Source organism: Squalius cephalus (genome assembly GCF_949319135.1).
Source record: "Squalius cephalus genome assembly, chromosome: 10".
NCBI classification, from domain to species: Eukaryota; Metazoa; Chordata; class Actinopteri; order Cypriniformes; family Leuciscidae; genus Squalius; species Squalius cephalus.
In genome coordinates this window covers 42,844,475-42,868,195 of record NC_137131.1, presented here as the reverse complement: position 1 = coordinate 42,868,195, position 23,721 = coordinate 42,844,475, and the positions used below count along the sequence as shown (strand labels likewise).

General features: G+C 40.5%; 1 protein-coding gene across 1 annotated transcript; it reads left to right on the top strand.

Annotated features, from left to right (window-relative positions):
- The first annotated feature begins 251 nt into the window (after window positions 1-251).
- LOC307165388 (outer dynein arm-docking complex subunit 3-like) lies at window positions 252-15,942 on the top strand. Its single transcript, XM_079882975.1, has 13 exons — window positions 252-392; window positions 707-819; window positions 931-1,008; window positions 1,142-1,318; window positions 5,372-5,473; window positions 8,649-8,774; window positions 9,488-9,643; window positions 10,073-10,198; window positions 12,431-12,591; window positions 12,735-12,888; window positions 13,646-13,795; window positions 13,981-14,065; window positions 15,769-15,942. The coding sequence occupies exons 1-13, from the start codon at window positions 326-328 to the stop codon at window positions 15,906-15,908; spliced, it is 1,635 nt and encodes a 544-aa protein (XP_079739101.1). The 5' UTR covers window positions 252-325; the 3' UTR covers window positions 15,909-15,942.
- The last annotated feature ends 7,779 nt before the right edge of the window (window positions 15,943-23,721 follow it).

Below are 23,721 nucleotides of genomic sequence, written 5' to 3'. Positions count from 1 at the left end.
ATGCGGTCAAGACCTGCCTGGAACTACTTTAACCGTGCGTTTCCCTGAAAATTATGGACGTTAGAACGTTCGTCAACCAATCAGATTCAAGCATTCAACGGCCCTGTAGTATAATAAATATTTTATTTATAAAAATTAGCGCATGCACGTAATGTACACTTTCTCGAGCGTAAAGATTCATGAGCCAACGTCCAGCTACTCAGTGGTTCAGTTGCTAAGCAACGAGTTTCAGAGTGACACAAACAAACGATTTTCAAATTACTGGCGGTAACAGTTAGAGACAGAAATCTTTATTTAAACCTAAAAATAATAACTATTCGCAAAAATGCCTGTCATCAAGCACGGTACCCATAATCCAATTTCCGAGCTCCAGAGAAAAATTCAACTTCTGGGTAAGTTTTTTTTTTTTTATCACAGATTTCGCAGTTAACGCTAACTTAAAACCTGCTTAAATAGTCAGTAATATTGCGGCAGTAGTGGAATAATAAGTATTTCAATTGTTTTCTTATTATTGTTTTCATATTATTCTTATCATCTTATTAATCATGTATTCTCAAGGATGGCAATGTTGTGTTATTAAGCCTGGAGTTATTATATAGCAAAGTTGCTTCTATAGCCGTTTAATGCATTTATATTACTTTTAAATTGAATAAAGATCTCAGTAAAATTCGCATGGCCGCTGAATGTTTCTCTCTCTGTCCACTAGAGAAAGAAAGGATCGCGTATTTCGAAAGCTCTCAGTCTGTCATCGAGAAGAACAGACAAACCATCCTTCAGCTGAGACATGAGAATGAAAACCTGCTCAAGAAACTGGCTGAGGTCAGACATTATGAACACACACATACAGTATATGTAATGTTAAAACATATCCATATCATTTAAGTCACGTTATAGCTGTATTTGATGCATATCTTGGTCATGGTTGTCCAGGGAGAGGAACAAGTGATCAAGGATGTTTTTCAAGACCGTGGGATGGAGAATGCATCATTCAGGAACATGTCTGTTAAGGTGGGGTTAATGAACCTTTATATCAGTAAAAACCTTTTGTCACTTCTTTCACTTGTACTACCCAGTTAAATTGCCCGTGGTTACAGAATCACCTGCATATCAGTTGTGGTTGACAGTAATTTTTGTTGTGCAGGCAGCTCAGACCGTGCTGGTGAAGGAGGTGTGTGATAAAACGAAGAAGCTGAATGCTATGAAACACACCACTGACACACAGAGGCAGCGTTTAGAGGAGTTGAAGTTCCAGTACGAGAGCATGAAGCCACAGAGCAGAAGCCCTCTGACTGACAACCAGGAACTAGACGAGGAAAAGGTAGAAACAGTCTTTTTTTCTGTGCATTTTGAGTGAATCTTACAATTTAAGAATCGTCCAGGTTTCCTCCCAAAATCAAAAGGAAAAAAAGCAGGAAGAATATTGAGCCTTTTTTTCCAGTCAAATCATTTTTGTCCCAATTTCTCCTTACTGTAATTTTAAAAAAAAACTGAAAATTGTCCTGTCCAAAACCATGCCCACAGTTATATCACCATTATTATTATACAATCTAAACAATTCACGAGAATACGATTTTTTTGCACATCATAATGAGAATTAGAGCAAAGAAGAGAACTCTGCCAATAAGTTTCCCTAAGCTATCATTCTTCCTATGTAAATTCTCTTCTTCCTTCCAGGGACGTCACTAGGATTGGAAGACAGGGGGGGGCTTAGCCCCCAGGGTATTTGTAACTTGTGTTTATAGAAAATCTTACAGTGAATTTGAGTAAAAAACAACTATGTTTATGTTTAGCTGTATTTGTCTCTTCAACCCCGTTACTATCTTCAACCCTGTTACCCTAGTCTCAACCCCGTCACACCTTCACACTACCTAACCCTAATTTAATGTTTGTTGAACTTAGTCAGAAATGTTCAGAGCAATCATAAGAATACTGATTTTAGTTCAAATTCTGAAGTTAAGCCACATCTTTGATCAAAAATGATAGGGTTGCTGTCACAAAAAGTGCCAATTTCAGGCTTTAGTATAGCCTGAGTGTAAATTATGGTGCATGGTACAATTTCTGGTAAGCTACGCTTTTTAATTATTTCAATTCAATTCAATTATTGTAATTTGATTTAATATTGACTCATTTGGATAAATATTAGGTACTCAAGATAGGTGTTAATTTTTCTCAAGAAAAAAATAACTCACCTAATGCTGTAAACATACAGACAGCCCTATCAGCTGGTAGTATTTAAGGTTAAAAATAACTCAAATTAAATAATAACAACAACTTTATTTAATGATATAAGTAAAAAATATAATAAATATGTAATATAGAACACATATTTAGCAAAATACTCTCTATAGCCCTTTTTTCTTGCCATTTACGTGCTATAGCCTATATTATGTTCATTAAATGGCTTTCCTGAGGTAAATGTGACATAATTGTTCTCCAGCTATGCTATTGACCTCTTCACGCTGATAAAAAACACTGATTGATCAATATTATGTATGAGGAATATACATTTCGGTAAGTTGTAGTCTACTTGTCATGATTCTGCCTTCCTGTCTGATTTTCCCTGGTCTTGAGGCAGGATCATGACAGGCCCATGTTTTATGTGCAAGCACATGGCCATTTGTTTGGGCCATGTGCTTGTGTTGTCTCGTTCTCTTGCCCCGCCTCCTTGTTATCCTCTTTTGTCATTATTGCTTTACCCTTGTCACCTGTTTCCCTCATTAGTTTCTCCCTATTTAATCCCCTGGTGTTTGCTGTCCTGTGCTCATTCATTGTTATATCTTATGTGATACCTGATGTGATATCAACCTGTGAGTACTGTGTCCAGAGAAAAGTTTGATCCTGTCTTAGCTGTTAGTTTATTGTTCAGTTTTTTGTTTGAGTCTTAGTCTTGTCTTGTTTGTCTAGTATAGTTGGTCCTGTCTTGTTTTGCCCCCTCGTGGGTTTTGTTTTCCCATTTTGTCTTAATAAAACCGTGTTAATGTCTGCACACTGTCTGCGTTTGGGTTCTCTCCTGCTTCCACATAACACTACTACTGTATCTTTCAACAGTGTTCGTGTTTTTTTAGTATTAGCTAGTAGAGATCATCGGTTCACGTGCGCTAGGGATCTGTCACGTCACATCTACAAGTGCCAAAACGGTGTTTATTGTTTGAATTTCGTAATAAAATTGACATTATCTGAGAGTTGAGATTCTTTTATATCATAAAGTAACCTGCTCTGTCTAAGTGTGTTGGTCTCCATCACTCCGTGTCCTCTTTGCTTCGCGATTTTTCTGTGCGTGAGTAAATGTATGTGTGGCGTGAGAGCGTGTGAAAAGTGTCAATTGCCCAGTAGCAGCTAGTGATGGCCAGATCGAGGCCTCGTGAAGCAAATGAAACAGTTGAACCAAATGTGCCATATTGTTTCGAGGCTTCGAATCAATCCGACACCCGTCTCAACGGTGACACCTAGTGGTCACTTGCAGGTGTTGATCTGAAACAACCTTGATGAGCCATTAAAAAAATTTGTTTTTTTTATTATTATAATTTTCTAATATGTGAAGCTTGTAACCTATAGGCTCCTCACTGTGCATAATGTTATTTTGGTCATGAAAAATGAATATTAATAAAATAAATCAAGCCACAATGTCTCACTTTTTTAGAGATTTTTATTCAAAAAATATTAATTTCTCTGCTGTGGAACGACTTAGCCTACTTCTTTTTTTACAGATAATTTCTCCAGCCTTTGAAAAAATCCTCTCACAAGGGACACTTGTTGCTGGCATACAAAGATATTTTTTAGCAAGGACATACAAATGAGGAAAGATTACTGCTCTCTCTTTCCAGTAAGTTATGGGGATCATGAGTTCTGGGCAAATATGCATCGTTGATGTATTTTTTCACTTCCACTCTGGCATCAGCTGCAGTATATTGGGTACTCATATGTAGACCTATAAAATGTATATTTACACAATATTATATTATATTATATATATTATATTATATTCACATTGAAGCTATTTTTAACATGATTGGCAGTTGTGATTGGGACATTAGGTTGTAGGGCATTGGGCTATGGACTTTATAAACAGTGTCCCAAAAGGTTGTAATTATATTTCAATTATAATTATATTTCAAACAATGCATACATTGCATAGATGGCCCAACAGTGTCAGTAGCAGGCCTAGGTAGCCTACAGGGGGAATGCCATCCTCTGCACCCTGCAAAATGGCAGGATGAATGCTCCTCAAATGGCGCATCATGGATGATGTATTGTTGCAGTGGGCTAGATACCGATCACAATACACACATCTCACTTTATTTGGGGTTTCTAAATGGAAATGCTCCCACACCACAGATGTACGGCATCTCTTCTGGGGAGCCTCCATTTTATCTATCTATCCAAATCAATCTATCTATCTATGTATCTATCTATCTATCTATATGAATCTATCTATGTATCTAGATATGTATCTATAATCTATGTATCTATGTATCTATCTATAACATATGTATTTATATATGTATCTATAATCTATCTATATATGCATCTATCTATAATATATGTATTTATATGTATCTGTAATCTATCTATATGTATCTATCTATTAATCTGTCTATATGTATATCTATGTATCTATTAATGTGTCACTATATACTCTGTCTGTCTCTAGCATCAGTCAATGTGTTGTGTAAATTTAAATGTAAGCCTAAATTGCCTATAACTAATCAAATCGCACTATGTCACTATATCACCAAAAATCCGCTACCTCAAAGTCAAACTCCTCTCACAAAAACCCACGAGGTCAAAATGCGTTTATTTCACTTTTATACAGATGCGCGATTGTGTGGTCTGTTCCCGACCGTGTCAATCAAACGCTGATTCGGCGGACCACACCTGATGAAACACTTAGTGAAACACTTCGAGGCTTCGTTTGGTCATAGTCACATGACATGGGTGTTTCGAATCACGCTTCGGATCAGTGTATCGACACATCTGCGCTTCGGGATCTCGCAAAGCTTCGGAACGACTGTTTCGCGTCAGCCATCCTTAGTAGCAGCACGACTCTTTGTACTGTCCAACTTCCGACTTTTCGGCTATTTTTTGTAGATGGGTATATATCATTTGTTGCGCCTAAATATGAATGAGGATACGGTTATTGATAAATTGAATTGTTATTGTTGTTCTTATTATCATTTAGGGGGGCTTAGGAACATTTTGGGGTAGCTTCAGCCCCCCTAAAATAGGCCTAACGACGTCCCTGCTTCCTTCTCTCAAGTCTTTCGTCTTGATTAGTGGGAAGCAGAGTGTTTACCCACCCTGTATCGATGAACACAATTAAATATGTTAGTTCAAGCAAGAAAATGAATGAACTTGTGTGCTTGTTTTATAGAAATTGCGCATTCTGGAGAACCGATTGCAGAACGTGCAGCTGAAACATAATGAAGCAGACAACGTAATGCGAGGATACCTCAAAGTGAAGGACCAACTACAGGTATCTGAGGAAGAACAGATGAACTGGATTCATGCACAGACTGACACAGCACACACACATAAACCCACACAGATGTGTATTATAATATGATACCTCATATATGTGATGGGGAAGATTTAAGCAATCCAATGTATCCAATGACACTCATCCATACCATTCAAAATATATTTTTATAGATAGATAAGGATAAAATAGGGTACTATACGTCTGTCTGTCTGTGTGTCTGTGTGTGTGTGTGTTATTCGCATATCTCTCGAACCGTTAGTCCGATGGATTTCAAACTCGACAGGTGTCTCGCTACGGGCACGAGTAAGTGCAGAGCCAAGTTTGACGTTGTTTGGATGAGAAATACTAAAGATATCTATCTATAAATTACAGAAACCTCTGTCTGTCTGTATGTCCGTCTGTCTGTCTGTCTGTCTGTCTGTCTGTGTGTGTGTGTGTGTGTGTGTTAACCACATATCTCTCGAACCGTTGGTCCGATGGATTTCAAATTCGACAGGTGTCTTGCCACGGGCACGAGTAAGTGCAGTGCCAAGTTTGACGTTGTTTGGATGAGAAATGCAAAAGATATCGTTAAATATATCATTTTTAAAAGGTTGTGGTTTAAAAATAAACAATCTGACATTAGAGGGTTGTATCGGTCAAAGAAGCCCCAAGAAGGTTGTGGTTTAAAAATAAACATTCTGACACTCTGTCAGCTACACTGTTTACTTCTGAATATTATAGTTTGGTTCAAAAATGTGATAAATCCATTTTGATTAATTTGAGTAAAAATGTGTTTTCTTTACCAAGAAACCAACAATTACTAAAAACACACACAAAAACTGATTTTGCACGGGCACTTTGCACTGCTCCCTGAATCGACACGCTTATTCATTTGTGGATGTTAACTGAATCTATATGTTAGCTATGCTGTTTACTTCTGAATATTATATTTCATTCTGGTGCGCTTAACGTTGTTGCTACTGTGTAATAATAGCCTATGCTATTCACCAACTAAACATATCCTATTCAATGCGTTCACAGTCTCTTACACGGGCATCATTTGTAGTTGCCTATTCACAAACTGTTTCCTCAAGCATAGCGTTTTCTCGGAGTTCACTGTGTGCTTTCTACCATGCACAAATAAAAATGTCACTGAACTTTTGCTGTGTAATTGTAACAGTGAGCACTCAAACACACCAAACCAACAATTACTAAAAACACACTCAAAAACTGATTTTGCACAGGCATTTTGCACTAGCACTTAGAAGATGGTGGTATACATAAACACTCAGTCAGCTACACTGTTTACTTCTGAATATTATAGTTTATTCACAGCCATCATTTGTAGTAACCTAGCCTGCTCCCTGAATTCAATGCGTTCACAGTCTCTTTCACGGGCACCAAACTAACAATTACTAAAAACACACACAAAAACTGATTCTGCACGGGCATTTTGCACTAGTTGTTAAAAATATCAGTAAAAGAAGCACTTAGTAGGTTGTGATTTAAAAATAAACATTCTGACATAAACACGATGAAAACCACTATTTTCTGTTTCAAACTTTCACATAGCATCTTTAGGTTATAATAACATAATTCAAATCCAGATTTTGATTTTCAAAGATTTATTATAAAAACGGATTATTTTTTCCCAAAAATGCAATAAATTCATGATACTTTTTTTTCAAAATGCAATTAATCCATTGAATCAATATAAAAGTTATTTTTTATCATATTGAAACTGTTGAAATCAGCCATCACTAAGAAATATCTCCTGAACTTTTTTGACGGCGATCAGCTCACAAAAGCTGATTTTGCACGGGCACTTTGCACTGCTCCCTGAATCGGCACGCTTATTCATTTGTGGATGTAAACTGAATCTATAAGTCAGCTATGCTGTTTACTTCTGAATATTATATTTCATTCTGGTGCGCTTAATGTTATCGCTACTGTGTAATAGTAGCCTATGCTATTCACCAACTCTCTCTTTCACGGGCATCATTTGTTATAGCCTATTCACAAACTGCTCAAGCATAGCGTTTTCTTGGAGTTCACTGTGTGCTTTGTAACAGTGAGCATTCAATCACACCAAACCAACAATTACTAAAAACACACACAAAAACTGATTTTGCATGGGCATTTTGCACTAGTTCTTATAATAATAAGAAAGGTTTCTTGAGCACCAAATCAGCATATTAGAATGATTTCGGAAGGATCATGTGACACTGAAGAGGAATGGCTGCTGAAAATTCAGCTTTGATCACATAACAGGAAAAAATGACATTATAAAATAGGGTACTATATGGTTATCCGGACCACATGTGATGACCTACCCCAACCCCGCCCCTAAACCTACCCGTCACTGGGGTTACGACCAATCAAGAGCGGTTGTGGTCACGTGTGGTCCGGATAACCGTATAGTACCTAAAATAGATTAAAACTGTTATTTTAAATTGTACAGGTGAGCATAAGAGACTTCTTTCATTAAAGGGTTAGTTCAGCCAAAATTGAAAATTCTGTCATTAATTACTCTTCATCTTCGGAACACAAATGAAGATCTTTTTTATGAAATCTGAGAGCTTTCTATCCCTCCATTGACAGCTACGCAACTACCACTTTCACCCCCGGAAAGATAGTATAGACATCATTAAAATAATCTATTAAAAATATTAAAGAGTGCTTTGTTTGCGCAAAAAAACAAACATAATTTACCACCTTATTTACAAAATCTCCAGCATGCGTTCATGCAACAACGTCTGCTTTTGTGTCAACTCAACACACATGCGCCACGGTGCTCTCGTGAACGCGCAATGGAGATTCATATTTTGTAAATAAAGTGATAAATTGTGTTTTTTTGGCCAAACAAAGCACTCGTGTCGCTTCATTAAGTTGCGGATAAACCACTGGAGACACATGGATTACTTTAATGATTACTTACTCCCTTTCTGGGGTTGAAAGTGGTAGTTGCATAGGCTGTCAATGGAGGGACAGAAAAATATATTCATCTGTGCTCCGAAGATGAACGAAAGTCTTATGGGTTTGGAGCCACATGAGGGTGAGTAAATAATGACAGAATTTTCAGTTTTGGGTGAACTATCCCTTTAAGATTAAAACTCTTAGCGACCCCAATCTTTTGAACAGCATGGTAAATAAACATTTATGATTATCCTCTTATTTGTTTCTTCAGGAAGAAAGTCTTACATTTCAGCCACAGCTGGACAGGATGGAGGCAGAGATCCACCGGCAGACACAAGTGCTCAACAAACTGCAGGTCACCAACAGTGACGCTCACTTCTCAAAGGATGCAGCCATGGTAAAGACAAAGCATTTAATAAGTAACACTTTATTTTACAGTGTCCTTGTTACATATGTTACATGTAGTATTAACAGTTAATTATGCATAATTACATGCAACTAACCCTCAACCAAACCCTAATCCTAACCCTAACTCTATAGTAAATACATGTAGTTAATTAATATTACTCAGTTCTTAAATATATAATTACACTATAACAATGACACCTTAAAATAAAATGTAATAATATTAATAATACTTGATGAATATTGAATTTTTATTGTTGTAGTCTATCATTTAGTTGTCAAAAAGCAGAAATAAAACAAAATATATATATATTTTTTTATTTTGGATTTATTATTATTTTATTTTTATTACACTGTAACAATGTCACCGTAAAAAATGTAATGAGATAATAAAGCAAGCATACATGTAAGTGTGCCATGGTAAAGTTTGTGCAAGTAATGCTTCTCGTAAAGAGTAGGGGTGTAACTCCGGTGTCCTGCCCAAATTCCCTCCATTGGCCTTTATCAATCATGGCCTACTAATAAGAATCCTCATGCTTTCAATTGGCTTTATCTCTCTCTCTCCTCACCACCTATAGCTGGTGTGTGGTGAGCGCACTGGTGCCATTGTTCTGACAGTGGATGCTGCACCCTAGTGGTGGTTGAGGGGAGAGCGCTCTATAAATGCCTCAGTTCATTAATGTGTGTGTGTGTGTGTGTGTCCAGGCTGAGCTGCAGCTTCAGGAGGAGCAGGTGTACAGAGAGCGCAGAGAGCGAGAGAAAATCCTCTCCCGCTACAAGAAGCAGGAGGAGGAGAGGATTGCTCAGGCAGAGAGGATGAAGAGAAGAGCGAGCATCATCGATCACACTTCGGCTAACAATGTAATACTCCAATAAGCATAAAAATATGTGTGTCATACTAATAGCACTTCTCATGTGAAGTCCACAGGAGACTGGACTCGCAATTGATGTTAATAGAGCTTGGTGTTAGCATGCTGCAAAGCTCACAACACACAAATAAAATAGACAATTCAACTATTTATAAGTATATACACTACCGGTCAAAAGCTTGGAATAATTACGATATTGTAAAGTCTTTTATGCTCACCAAAGTTGCATTTATTTGATGAGAAATAAAGTAATGTTGCAGTTAAAATAACTGTTTTCTATTTCTGATTTATGCCTGTGATGCAAAGCTATATTTTCAGCATCATATACAGTCTTCAATGTCACATGATTCTTCAGAAATCATTCTAATATGGATTTGGTGCTCAAGTAACCTTTCTTATTATTATCAATGTTGAAAAATAGCTCCCCGACGAGCTGAGCAGCGAGGCCGGGAGCAGTGCCAGCGCAGTAGAAGAAGTGGAGGCCATCTCTCCTTATGAGGAAGCTTTCCAGCAACTTAAAGAGGTCACTGGAGTCACAGACCCATGGGTGAGGACACACAACACAACATTCAACTGTTTTCAGTGTGTTAGGGGGTAACAGTTTAGGACAGATGTTTGAAAGAAGACCCCGGAGTCAGAATCTATCTATAAATGTCTGTCTGTGTGTATGTCTGTTATTCGCATATCTCTCGAACCATTAGTCCGATGGATTGCAAACTCGACAGGTGTCTCGCTACGGGCATGCGTAAGTGCAGTGCCAAGTTTGACATTGTTTGGATCAGGGGCCGTATTCACAAAGAATTTTAAGGCTAAAAGTAGCTCCTAACTGGCGAATTTAGGAGCAACTCCTAAAAATAATGGGCGTGTCACTCGCAACTTTAGGACTCCTAATTTTTTTGACTAAGAGTAATTCACAAAGCATTTTAGCCCTAAAAGTAGCACCTAAGCCTGGGACAGCTTAAAAGAAGTCGAGAGGACTCCTAACTCACGAAGACCTTCACAAACCGCTTTTTGTGGCATTTCACGTTGCGATGTTTTGAAATGCGTATGCGGCGGCTACAGGAGCTTCCAATCGCGAGGGAACAATTCTGCATTGTAGGCATAACTAGGGATGCAATAACGCCACCAACAACAACCAAAACTAGGCTACTCATTGCATGTCAACTAATTGTAACGTATCATTGTGAATCAAATTAAAATGTTCTTCTCTTTGCAAACGTAGGCAGAGGCATATAGTGACAGATTAATTCAATAATGTTGCAAAGATATTGCATCAATCCATATGTTTCATTAGGCTACTAGGCTATTTGTTTTGCCTTACTCTTTATTCATTTAGGCTATTTATTCAGTTATTCATCATCTTCCGTCCTTCGCACTACTTGTGTAGCGCATGCATTCTCAGACCTGTCACCTGTCACTCATCATCGTAGGGGAGGTGTTTGGAATCATTCCCGCGTTACAATCATCAGCCAATCAAGGTGGTCACTTCAGTCAAGCTCGTGCATGAGTAATGACGCCATCCATAGCAACGAAGACTCACTCTTAGTTTAGGAGTTGTCATTTTTCTTTACTAAGAGTAGGTCTGAAAGGCGTTGTGAATAACTTTTAAGAGAAAACTCCTAGCTAAAATCTTTTAGTGCGATTTAGGAGTACTCCTAGTGGTAAGATAAAATGCTTTGTGAATACGGCCCCTGAAACGCAAAAAATATATATCAGTAAAAGAAGCACACACTGGCTTTTGCCGCTCTAGCCGCTCTGGCTTTTGACCCTCACAGAGAGGGTCGAAGAAAGCAGTGGAGCTTAAGTAGCGTTTTCTCGGAGTTCACTGTGTATCTGCTCCCTGAATCGTGTAGTTCAATGTCCCACATTTATTGTATGTCATTATGTCAGTATCAGTATTTGCTTTCTACCATGTACAAATAAAAATGTCACTGAACTTTTGCTGTGTAATTGTAACAATGAGCACTCAAACACACCAAACCAACAATTACTAAAAACACACACAAAAACTTTGCACACACTCTGCACTGCTCACTGAATCGACGCGCTTATTCATTTGTGGATGTGAACTGAATCTATAAGTCAGCTATGCTGTTTACTTCTGAATATTATATTTCATTCTGGTGCGCTTAACGTTATCACTACTGTGTAATAGTAGCCTATGCTATTCACCAACTAAACATATCCTATTCAATGCGATCACAGTCTCTTTCATGGCCAGCATTTGTAGTAGCCTATTCACAAACTGTTTGCTCAAGCATAGCGTTTTCTCTGAGTTCACTGTGTGCTTTCTGCCATGCACAAATAAAAAAAGTCACTGAACTTTTGCTGTGCAATTGTAACAACTAGTGCAAAATGCCCGTGCAGAATCAGTTTTTGTGTGTGTTTTTAGTAATTGTTGGTTTAGTGCCCGTGAAAGAGACTGAACGCATTGAATTCAGGGAGCAGGCTAGGTTACTACAAATGATGGCTGTGAATAAACTATAATATTCAGAAGTAAACAGTGTAGCTGACTGAGTGTTTATGTATACCACAACCTTCTAAGTGCTAGTGCAAAATGCCCGTACACAATCAGTTTTTGAGTGTGTTTTTAGTAATTGTTGGTTTGGTGTGTTTGAGTGCACATTGTTACAATTACACAGCAAAAGTTCAGTGTATACATTGAAGCAGCAGTGGATTCCAATCCCCCCTTCAAGTGTATATAGATTACTCCTTGTTGAGCAATGTTAATTCTGTTCTTGTGTTAAGCAATGTCTATTCCTGATTTCTTTTGTAATAGGAAATATTGGGCCTGTTTATCTCTCAGAGAAATACACAGGAACATTTGGAGAAGATGAAGGCAGAAAATGAGAGAATTCTTCTTCAACTGAAGGAAGAGAGGAATGCACTTCAAACTCAGCTTGAGGATATGAAGCACTCTGCAGAAACTGAACTCTCAAGGTAAGAGCAGACATTGTAGACAGTGTGAATAATAGTGCTATGATATCACTTCACATGCTCTGTTATTGTGACTGAATAATTACAACATTATTGTCCTCGGTCAGCTCTCTTATTCTCTTCTGTGCTTGTGTTTGGTTGTTTAGCAGCCAACAGGTTTGTGAGCTTCAGCAGCAGCTGGAGCAGACGCAGCAGCGCCGTGATGCCGCTAAAGATCGTCTGGACGGACTCAAACATACACTGAACACTGTCACAGCAGGAGTGAAGCACCTCAGTGACAAACTTCAGCACATACCACTGGTACTAATGAATCTTGTCAAATACATAAACCCCCTGGTTTCACAGACAAGGCTAAAGCCGAGTCCCAGACTAAAATGCATGTTTGAGCTGTTTTAACTGAACTTTTTTAAAGGGTGGTTCGGAGTAAATTCAACCTAGGGTCCTTTGCACCATGACCTCAAGCCCCCTGAAGCCTTTTTTCTCTTGGTCAAACATTATTAAAGTTCAAGCTTATTTAGAGATATCAGCCGAATGGCTTGAGATATCAGGCGCTAATGGACCCAAGTTTGTATCTCGTAGATTACCGCACTAATAATGCCCGGAATGGTACCAAACTTCTACAGTAGAACAAACAGGTTCTGTACTCATAAAACGAGGCATTGGAAAGTTTGTGAGTACATCAGGAGTTTATTTAAATAACACTTGCCTGATGGCTTGTGCTACCGCTAACCCGGACGTCGAGGTCGTGATTTGGGAAAAGCCCGTAAAAGTCCCTAATCCCTAATTTTATGAAGCGATGAGAATACTTTTTGTGCACCAAAAAAACAAAATGTCAACTTTATTCAGTCAACGCGCGTCGGAGACTGATACATAGTAGAGGTAGTGTATTCGAATTTATTTATTTATTTTTTTTGTAAAATTGAGTAGAAACTGCATAAGAAAAATTCATTAAAAAGTGTCCAGGGATGTTTTCTCTGTAGTTAGTGATTAAGGAAATGTTTGACATTCAAACGATGCATGCATGAAATGTCTGAGCATTCCTCTTGGTCTCTGGCAGATGAAGGGTCCGACACCACAGCTGTCTCCAGACTCAGAAGAACAAACACTGCAGCTGCTGTCTGAGGCTGAGCAGAAACTGATGCTGCTGAAGGAGGAACTACAGGACGTAGATCAGGCAACCATCCTGAAGGAGATAGAGGAAGAGGAGGTGAGGAACAATGATTAGTCAAGTTGCTCTTATTGTATTTGGGCTTGTTGAAGATTTGTAACTAGTGAAACATTGACTGTTTTGTTTATTTTAGGAATATATGTCATATTTTACTTTTTTGGAAGTTGTAAAATAATGCTGACTGATATTACTAATGTGTTGTTTATTTGATGCCCCTTTTGCAGTTCCTTGCCAAGATAGCAGCAAATCTACCCCAGGATAACACGCGCATTCAGTTGCACGAGGACCAGAAACAGGACTCTTTTGATGGTGAGACACTAGCTCATATCACCATGGAATCCACATAAGAAAAAAATCATGCTTTGATGAAATACCAAGTCATAATTATGAGATAAAAAGTCTAAATGTTTTGTCACAATTATGATTTTCTTTCTATATCTTTTTTGTTTTAATTTCATCTTTTTATGTTATAATTGACCTTTTATAATTTAATTTAAACTTTTTGTTTTTTCCTGACAATTTTAATTTTCATGCCATAATTTACTTTTTATCTCATAATTTCAACACTTTGTAATACTTATGACTTTTCTTGATCATTTAAATGTTTTATGCCATAATTGACTTCTTATCTCATAATTATTGCTTTATGGCAGAAATGGGCTTCCATACATGTATCCTATATCTGAATTAAAGGAGAACTCCGGTCAATTTTAACATTGAGCTAATTTTTTTGTCAATTTGGAGTGCTGTCAATACAGAGAACAACGACAAAAATCGGTGTTGCCTACACCGTGTTATCCTCTTTTTAAAATTTGCACCCTGTTGACTTCAATGGGGCAAGTTTTAAACCTGCTTTTAGCCTCTTAACATCCTTGATGTGTCATTACAAGTGCACAGCCATGTGAGTGATTCCTTCAGAGTGAACACGAGTGAATCTGACTGCAGTAGATGTGAAAGAAATGGATAAAAATGATGTTATTTAAGCCAGCGCAAATACCTGTATTTACATCCTGTTTTCGGTTGAAGTCCAAAGTAGTCGATTGTCGAGTTCACGCGCATAGGTTTAGTTACCAATGATCACGCGCGTGAACTCGACAATCGACTACTCACATGGCTGGGCACTTGTAATGACACATCAAGGATGTTAAGAGGCTAAAAGCAGGTTTAAAACTTGCCCCATTGAAGTCAACAGGGTGCAAATTTTAAAAAGAGGATAACACGGTGTAGGCAACACCGATTTTTGAGCTCAATGTTAAAATTGACCGGAGTTCTCCTTTAAGCTTTTTGGGGCGTGAAGTCACACATTTCAGGGTATTTATATGGTAAAAAAAAAAAAAACCTCCTCAATTAAAAATCCTACTTGATATTTTTACAAATTATTTTAGCTTGAAAAATATATTTTATCATTCATCAAGATATAAAGAAAATATGCTATTAGTTTTTACTTGATGGTTACACCACATGACATTTGTTAAATTTAAACTTCTTGCTGAACATAAAAGCCATATGAAATCAACACGGATACAAAGATTATACAGTATATCCAAGAACGTGGCATACTGTATGTGTTTTAAACTTTTTTTCCCATTATACTTCTTTATCTTGGGCACTCTGATTTCCATTTTGCACCAGTGATCACTGGTTTGTGAACTTGGAAAGCTCTTGACCAGGAACGGCCATGTGTTTTTTTGATGTACACAGTTCAAAAGCTCCCTCTTATCAAGATGTTCACCTGTGCTCTTCTGATTTAGTTCCATTCCTCAATCTGTACACTGTGTGGAAGTTAAAGCTCACCCATCTGTTGTACAGAGTGGTGGTGGATTTGTTAATGTCTCAAAGGCCAGATCACATTTACGTGTGATTGTGTGTGTGACTGAGAGACTGGCCTACTGGTACATGGGAACTATGAATGCTGTTGATCCATATGTACAGGGAACAATAACAGAACTATTACGTTTAGCAGACAGAGCTGACACACACCTTACACATCTGCGTGTCTTTTCTGTCAACAGATGAGGACAACAGTGGCGATGATGAGGGTGATGTCATCACCCGTGTCGCCCTGAAGCAGCAGTCGCAGTCAATCATTGACCAATCACCAAAAGGAAGACAAGCATTAAAAAGAAGAAGGGCAAACTCTGATCAACCTTGATCCATTAGTGCCTGCACTAAGCCATTCGGCTGATATCCTTGACCCCTTAACTGTCACCCCTTTTTGAGAATGACATTAAATGCACTATTCAAGCTTAAATGGTTGTAATTCAAGAATGCTTTGGAGTATAGACCTAAGTTTGGTCTTGTTTTAAAGGGAAAAAATAGCAGATTTCATTGCTGAAGTGAAAGCACTTAAAAAAATTCAAGTATGAAAAAGTTATGGAAGTTGAAATAAAATATAATTTATTTAAAATTTGTATTTTATATAAAATATATATTTTACAAAATATGTTTTACAAAAAAATTACTATAAAATCAAAGCCATATATCTAACCAAGTTGTGTTCCAAATTTGAAGTTTATATCACAAAAATTTAAAGGTGCATTAAGCAACTTTTCATGTTAAAAATACCCGTTTTCTAACCCATACATGCTTAAACGAAGGGTTACGCAGGTAACCTAGGTTCTGTGAATGAAGTCAACACGCCACAGTATGGGTCAGCCTCGCTAAGGATGAGCTGTCAGGAGACGATATATCAAATTAACCACGCCCCGCTTGCAATCACCTCCTATAAATACAGGTGTTAATCAGCCGGCCCTTTCTCTTTTTCCGACTGGCCCGAAGCAGTCCCCGAGTGACCACGCTTCGTGGCGTGTTGCATACCTGCAAACTAGTCGCTTTTCGGCGAAAATCGCCGTTTTGAATGGGAAAATGTCATCCACGTGAATCGTGTAGATCCGAAGAGTTTTTATTTTTTTAGGGGGTGGGGGGGGGGGTTTTCATCACACGAGTCATTTGGCCAATCACAGTCAAGATAACGGCAGCGCCGTCTTCATTGAAAAGCCCCTGGCTGCAGCTTTCCCGCGGATGAATTCAAGTTAGTGAACATGTTTAACATTAACATTATAATGGAAAGTAAGCTTGTCGGCTAACTTATCAGCTAACGTAAGATCAGCAAATTGTGTTGTTAGCTACAATGTTAGTTCAATGTGAAGGATTTTGGCAAGGCTATCTCATTCCACTGCACAGTGTTAATTTTCGTTGACGAATGATTTTCGTTATTATTTTCATCAACGACACCGAGACAATAAAGTAAATTATAAAAACTAGCTTTGAATGACAAAAACTATGACGAAAATCTATTGACATTTTCGTCAACGAATAAAAACTAGACGAAAATGTTAGATAGTGACGATTTGGGAAGCGATCCATTCAGAACTGATAGTAGATGCGCACATTTGTACTGTACTGTGCTGATGTACCCAGCAGGACACGAGTTGGCATGCGCTGCATGTCTCATGTCTCATCTTTCTGTGCGCACGCACACACCCGACCCGAAGCGTGCAGCCATAGACACCTATACAGCGCGTTTTGGAGAGTATTCACGTAAAATACGGTTATGTCTTAAACAGTTGTGAGTGTATCTGTGTGTGCATCAGTGCAATTCTGGATCCGCATGTCATTGGAAATGATCCGACGTCTTAAAGTGGCAGTGGGTAATAAACCTAATGCAGTCTGTGTCCTTAATATTGATCAAGCAACAAAAGAAAAAGAAAAGCATTCACTGCTCGTTAATAGCTTTAATAAGGATTAATTATATCTGCTTGAAAGAATAAATGATGTATGCAAGTAGTTATAAAGAATGCATATAGCATATCATTCATTAAAAAGAAGACTGTGTTCTACTTTAGGAAAAGTGGTTTTATTTCATTTTAAGATATTTTTTAAGTCACAGTAGTTAAATCTGTATCTGTATTGCATGTTCAAACTTTAAAATCAATTATATGAACAGGTTAATAGATGTTTTATCAGGGAGTATATGGGTTTGGACATTTTAGAGACATTCTAAATTAATGCATTACAATTGAACTAAACCCATTATATTTTAGTCGACTAAAATATTATTGTATTTCGTCGACTAAAACTAAAACAATTCAGATGACTAAAATATGACTAAAACTAAATGGTATTTTAGTCAAAAGACTATGACTAAAGCTAAATCAAAATTTGCTGTCAAAATTAACATTGTTATCTGATTTTTTATGCATATGTACGAAATGAAAACGAACACGTAATGAAACAAGACCCATTGGTGTCTGGTTTAATGGTAATGAGTGATCGAAACACCTGCTCTTTGGTGTGGCCCAAAAGAGGCACATGGCAAAACAGAGAAAACGGGCCCTTGAAAGGCTTGCCCAGGCCAAAAGAGTAAAAAAAAATTTTTGATTGGGGGGGGGGGGGGGGGGGGGTTATAAAATGTGTCACCTTTTTCAGACCTTCTGAGTTTGCAGGTATGGTGTTGACTTCATTCACAGAACCTAGGTTACCTGTGTAACCCTTCGTTCTATTTCATCTCAGTCAACACGCCACAGTATGGGTCAACTGTGTACCAGATAAGGTCATGAGGGGAAATCTAGCGGGGCAATAACCAGGACATGATTAATGCAACAGAACCTTTATTAGTTCTTCATATAACTTACAACAAATCCACCAGGTAATAATACCTTGACATAACTTAACATAAAGCAGTTTATAACTGTTCCGCTGTTTGCAGAATAGTAGATGAAACTGTCTTTGCAAGATCCAGACGATAGAATTTGGCAAATGTCAAAGAGGACGACCAACCTGCTGCTACACACACTTCTTCCAGAGAGGCCCCTTTAAATAATGCCCAAGAGGCCCCCATTCCTCTGGTAGAGTGGGCCACCACCCCCTTGGGAGGAGGCCTTCCTATGCTGTGGTAGGCTAGTTCTATTAGCCTGACCACCCACCTTGCGAGCCGCTGCTTGGATACCGCCTGGCCTCGCACTGAGTCCCCGAAACAGACAAACAGCTGATTAGTCTGTCTGATCTGTTGAGTGCAAGCAATGTATCTCTTCAGTGCTCTGACTGGGCAGATTAGATGTAATCTGGCTGCTTCTGCTGAATCATGAGGAGGGGGATGAAAGGGTTCTAGTACCAAAGGTCTGGAGACATAAGAACGAGGCAAAACTTTTGGCAGAAATGATGGGTTCGGAAGGAGAGAAATGGATGAATCTTCTTCCCCCAGTCTCAAGCATGCAGGGTGTACTGACAAGGCATGCAATTCGCTTACCCTCCTAATTGAAGCAATAGACAAGAGAAAGGCTGTCTTCAACGTAAGAAGTTCTAATCCCAATTTGTCTAATGGCTCAAAGGGATGTTCTGTCAGAGCTTTCAGGACAATGCCCAAGTCCCATGAGGGAACCAACCGAGCTTGAGATGGGCCTAATCTACGAGCTCCTTTCAGAAAACATTTCACAAGAGGATGGACACAAACTGTGCTACCTCCGTAGTCCATATGGCGATGTGATATAGCCGCTACATATCCCCTCAAGGTTGACTCCGTCAGACCCGTCTCCAAAAGGGACTGGAGGAATGACAAAACTAACTCCACCCCGCATGAAACTGGGTCCATTCCCTTGGAATGACACCATCGAGAGAACCTTTCCCATCGAGCAGCATACAGTCTCCTTGTAGATGGGGCTTTTGCTGCATGCAATGTTGTTAGAACCGCCTCTCCCAGAGCTCTGGAAGACTCCCATCTAGTGGCCAGACGTGCAGATTGTACCTCCCTGGATTCGGGTGCCAGAGTTTCCCCTGGGCCTGAGACAGCATATTCTTCCTGACTGGGAGACGCCATGGCGGTCCCCTCTGTAATGCTACCAAATCTGGCATCCATGCCTGCTGGGGCCAATCTGGTGCCACCAGCAGGACTTTGGCCTTTAAGATCCTTACTTTGGCTAGGACCACTGGCAGAAGAGGGAATGGAGGGAATGCATACAGGAGCATTGGAGGCCATTTGTTCGCCAGAGCATCCACCCCTAGTGACCCCTTGGGGCCCACTATTGAATACCACAGGGGACAATGTGTGGTTTCCAGTGAGGCAAAGAGATCTACCTGAGCCACCCCAAACCGAGACCAGATCTCCTGCACCACTGCCGGATGTAGTCGCCATTCCCCTGGCCTGGGGCCTCCCCTGGACAAAAGGTCGGCTGCTACATTGTCCTCTCCCGGGAGGTGTAAGGCCCTCAGGGACACCCCCTGAGCATGTGCCCATAACAGAAGGTCCCGAGTTCTCCTGTAAAGGGACGTTGAACGTAACCCGCCTTGATGGTTTATATATGACACTACTGTGGTACTGTCTGAGCGAACAATGACATGCTTCTCCCGAAGCGGAGGCCGAAAATGGATCAGGGCCCGAAATACTGCCTCCAGTTCCAGCAGATTTATATGTGCTCCTCTCCACGAGGCATCCTATTGTCCTTGTGCTGGATTGCCTCGCCAGACAGCACCCCAGCCCTCCAGTGACGCATCTGTTGTTATCATCTCCCTTGAACATAAAGGGCCCAGTGTGACTCCTTCCTTTAGGCCTGGAGTCGAGAGCCACCACTGGACTGTTGGAAGACAATCCCTGTCCCTTGGGATCAGTCGCTGTCCATTCTCGTATGGACTCACTTTGTATTTTGCTAACCATAGCTGCAGAGGGCGCATGTGAAGCAATCCTAATGGTACCACCTGACTGGCTGCTGCCAACAGGCCAAGCAGCCTCTGACCAAACTTCACTGTAACCTGCTCCTTCCAGAGGAGCCGGGATAGACATTCTTCCAACACCAATTGCCTCTGAGAGGTCAGAGATGCTCTCATCGTTGTTGAATCCAAGGTCAATCCTAGGTATGTCACTGCCTTGGTGGGGATGAGACAACTCTTCTTGCTGTTCAGCTTCAGCCCCAAGTTCTGTAAATGGGTTAGGACCACCTTTGTGTTGTTCCTGGCCTGCTGTTCTGTAGGGGAACAAATTAGCCAATCGTCCAGGTAGTTGCTATACGTATACCCTGACGACGAAGGGGGATGAGCGCTGCATCCATACATTTTGTAAAGGTGCGGGGGGCCAATGACAGACCGAAGGGGAGAACATTGTACTCGTATGCGTTGCCCTGAAAGTAGAACCTTAGGTACTTCCTGTGGTTCCTGTGAATTGGGATATGAAAGTAAGCATCCTGGAGGTCCACTGTTGTGAACCAATCCCCTTGTCTGATGAAGGTTAAAAGGGTTGATATGTTGAGCATATGGAAAGGCAGTCGTTTCAAATGACGGTTGAATCCCTTGAGATTGAGGATGGGACGAAGACCCCTATCCTTTTTTGGAATCAGGAAATAGGTGGAATAAAACCCCTGCCCCATTGTTCCCAAGGGCAGGTGTGTTATTGCTCCCTTTCCTAAAAGGACCGATACCTCTGCTGTGAGAGACTTGCACTGGTTCTCGTCTCCCAGAACAGTAGGGACAATCCCTTGAAACTTTGGCGGTTTTGATCTGAACTGGAGCCTGTATCCGAACTCCAAGGTGCTTAGCACCCATGGACATTGGGTGCATTGGCGCCAGTGGAGGAGCTGTTGACTGGAAAAGTGTGTGGCCGGAGACTGATTGTCAGCGACGATTTCTTCCGCCTGACATCCGTGTGATGGAAGACTCTGCTTGTCTGCCCCTACGAAAGGACTGTCGAACTCCTTGGCCTGGTCCCCCTAGAGCCCCTTGGCCAGCAGTTCTTCGCTGCCCTGGGTAGGCCTGGGTTAACGATTCCGGGCGAGTCCAGCTACTGCTCCCCGCTGATGTCCGAGGCCCACGAATAACTGGTGCCCGACGCACAGAGCGTGTCAACTCCCTTGTCTTATGGGACTGCTCCAGTGCTGCCTCTGAAGGGGGCCCAAAGACCCCGCCAGGGATCAATGGAGCTGCTATGACTGCCATGCAGTCTTGGTCCAAAAGATTGGCCTGGGACAGCCATACTTGACGACGCGCTTGAACCACACTGGCCATCGATTGTCCCAGAGCTTGGGCATGTGCACTTGTTCCTCGGATCAGCATGTCAATCACCCGTAATGCTTCTGGAATGTCTTCACTCGTCAAGGTAGAGGAAAAATCCTGCAGTATACCCTCTAAATAAAGCATGCAGACAAGGCAGAGGCATGATAGGTTCTTTTTAGCTTACTGTCAACTAACCTACAATGCTTGTTAGGGTGTATAGCATCTTTGCCAGCCCGGGTGGTTGCTCCTGCCAACATAGCAAATGTGGGCCCAATCTGAGGAGCTGAAGCAAGCCCGTAAGCTGCCGCCCCTGCCAGGTTGCCCAGCTGTGTCTTAGGGAGGGCAGTGGAACCTGGAACCTTCCATGAAGAATGCAACTCTGTCACAAAGTCTGGAAGTATAGGCAAACCTTCCGTTTTTCGGCGCTGAGAGCCTCTATCAAACACCGACGTTGATGTTGAGGCAGGTTGTGAAGCCAGGTTCGCCCGTTCTGCTGCTCTAGCAATCACTGCCTTATCTGATGGATCCAAAGGAACAGGATCCGAGGCCTGAGAAGAGTAATCCATTTCTGAATCAGAGATGTCCTCTTGATCTGATGGCATAGAATTGCCTTCCCTTCCAAACACTCCAGATGTTATCACAGATATCTCATCTGGGTGGCGGCATGGCTGTTTTTGCACCAGTTCCCCAGGGCCTGGAGGCCCCACCGGCCACTGTTGTGCCTGTAACAAATTATTCAGAGTCTCTTGCATTCCTTGCATTTGCCTCTGAAGATGATCCACTTCTACATGTTTGCACTTGCGAGAGTGCTTACGCCTGACACCTTCTTCTTGAAGATCCTGCTCAGGCCGACGTACTTGTCCTGCAGGGATCTCTGCTGGGAAACCAATGTTGTCTTCCTCTTGCATCTTAATAGGGAAGTGAAAAACAGCTCAGCTAGCTTTTGTCTTCACAGACAAAGAGGTTTCTTTGGCTGAAATGACAAACGAAAATCTCTCCCTGCTGTGTTTTTAAACAGCTTACTTCAAACTTGGTAGCTTTCACCTTCACAGGTGAAGAGGCCCCCTTGCCAAACAATCTGTGTTAAATACTCACCTTTGCAAACAGAAATAACACGGTAGCTTTAATCCTCTCGGTTAAGAGGCTCCTTCACAAACAGCACGCGGCAACGCGGTAACTTTCACCCTCCCAGGCAAAGAGGTTCCCGTCAGCCAGTTACTTTAAGTAATAAAGGAAGCAAATCTTACTGTCTTTACCAACTCAATCGTTAGCCAGGAGGCAAAAAAAGAGAAAGGGCCGGCTGATTAACACCTGTATTTATAGGAGGTGATTGCAAGCGGGGCGTGGTTAATTTGATATATCGTCTCTTGACAGCTCATCCTTAGCGAGGCTGACACATACTGTGGCGTGTTGACTGAGATGAAATTGAACAATTGCCTGATGGGCTGAATGAGCCCTTCTCTGATCACTGAGATTGTCTCTATAATCCTGTAAAGTAAAATAGATAAGAGGGATTCGGGCCGGAATTTTAGACTGGGCGTGACGTCATGCGCGTTCACGGCACGCTCACATAGCTATGCCTGGCAGGTTTGTGTATTCGCCGGCATTCTCCGTAGAAGATGGATTGTAAGAGACCTGCTTATAGTTCATTTCAAACACCAACGCAAACTCCACGTAAGATAAAAAAAAGAAAACTTTTGTCCGTGAGCGTGCACACCTCTGGTTGCAGTTTCGCTTGCCGCCAGAGGGGGCATAGTTCTGCAAAAACTCAGAGACTTGCTTAATGCACCTTTAAGTTCCCATTTTGTTTAGGCGTATTACCAAAAATAGCCACCGGGTGTCATTGAATTCCATTGAATTTAACTGTATGCATTCTACCATAACAAATTAATACATTTCTGTCCAAATATCACTTCTGTCACAAAATATGGAACCTTGAGACTCAGACCTTTCTGACAATATGTGTTTTGTCAAGATTAGAAAATAAT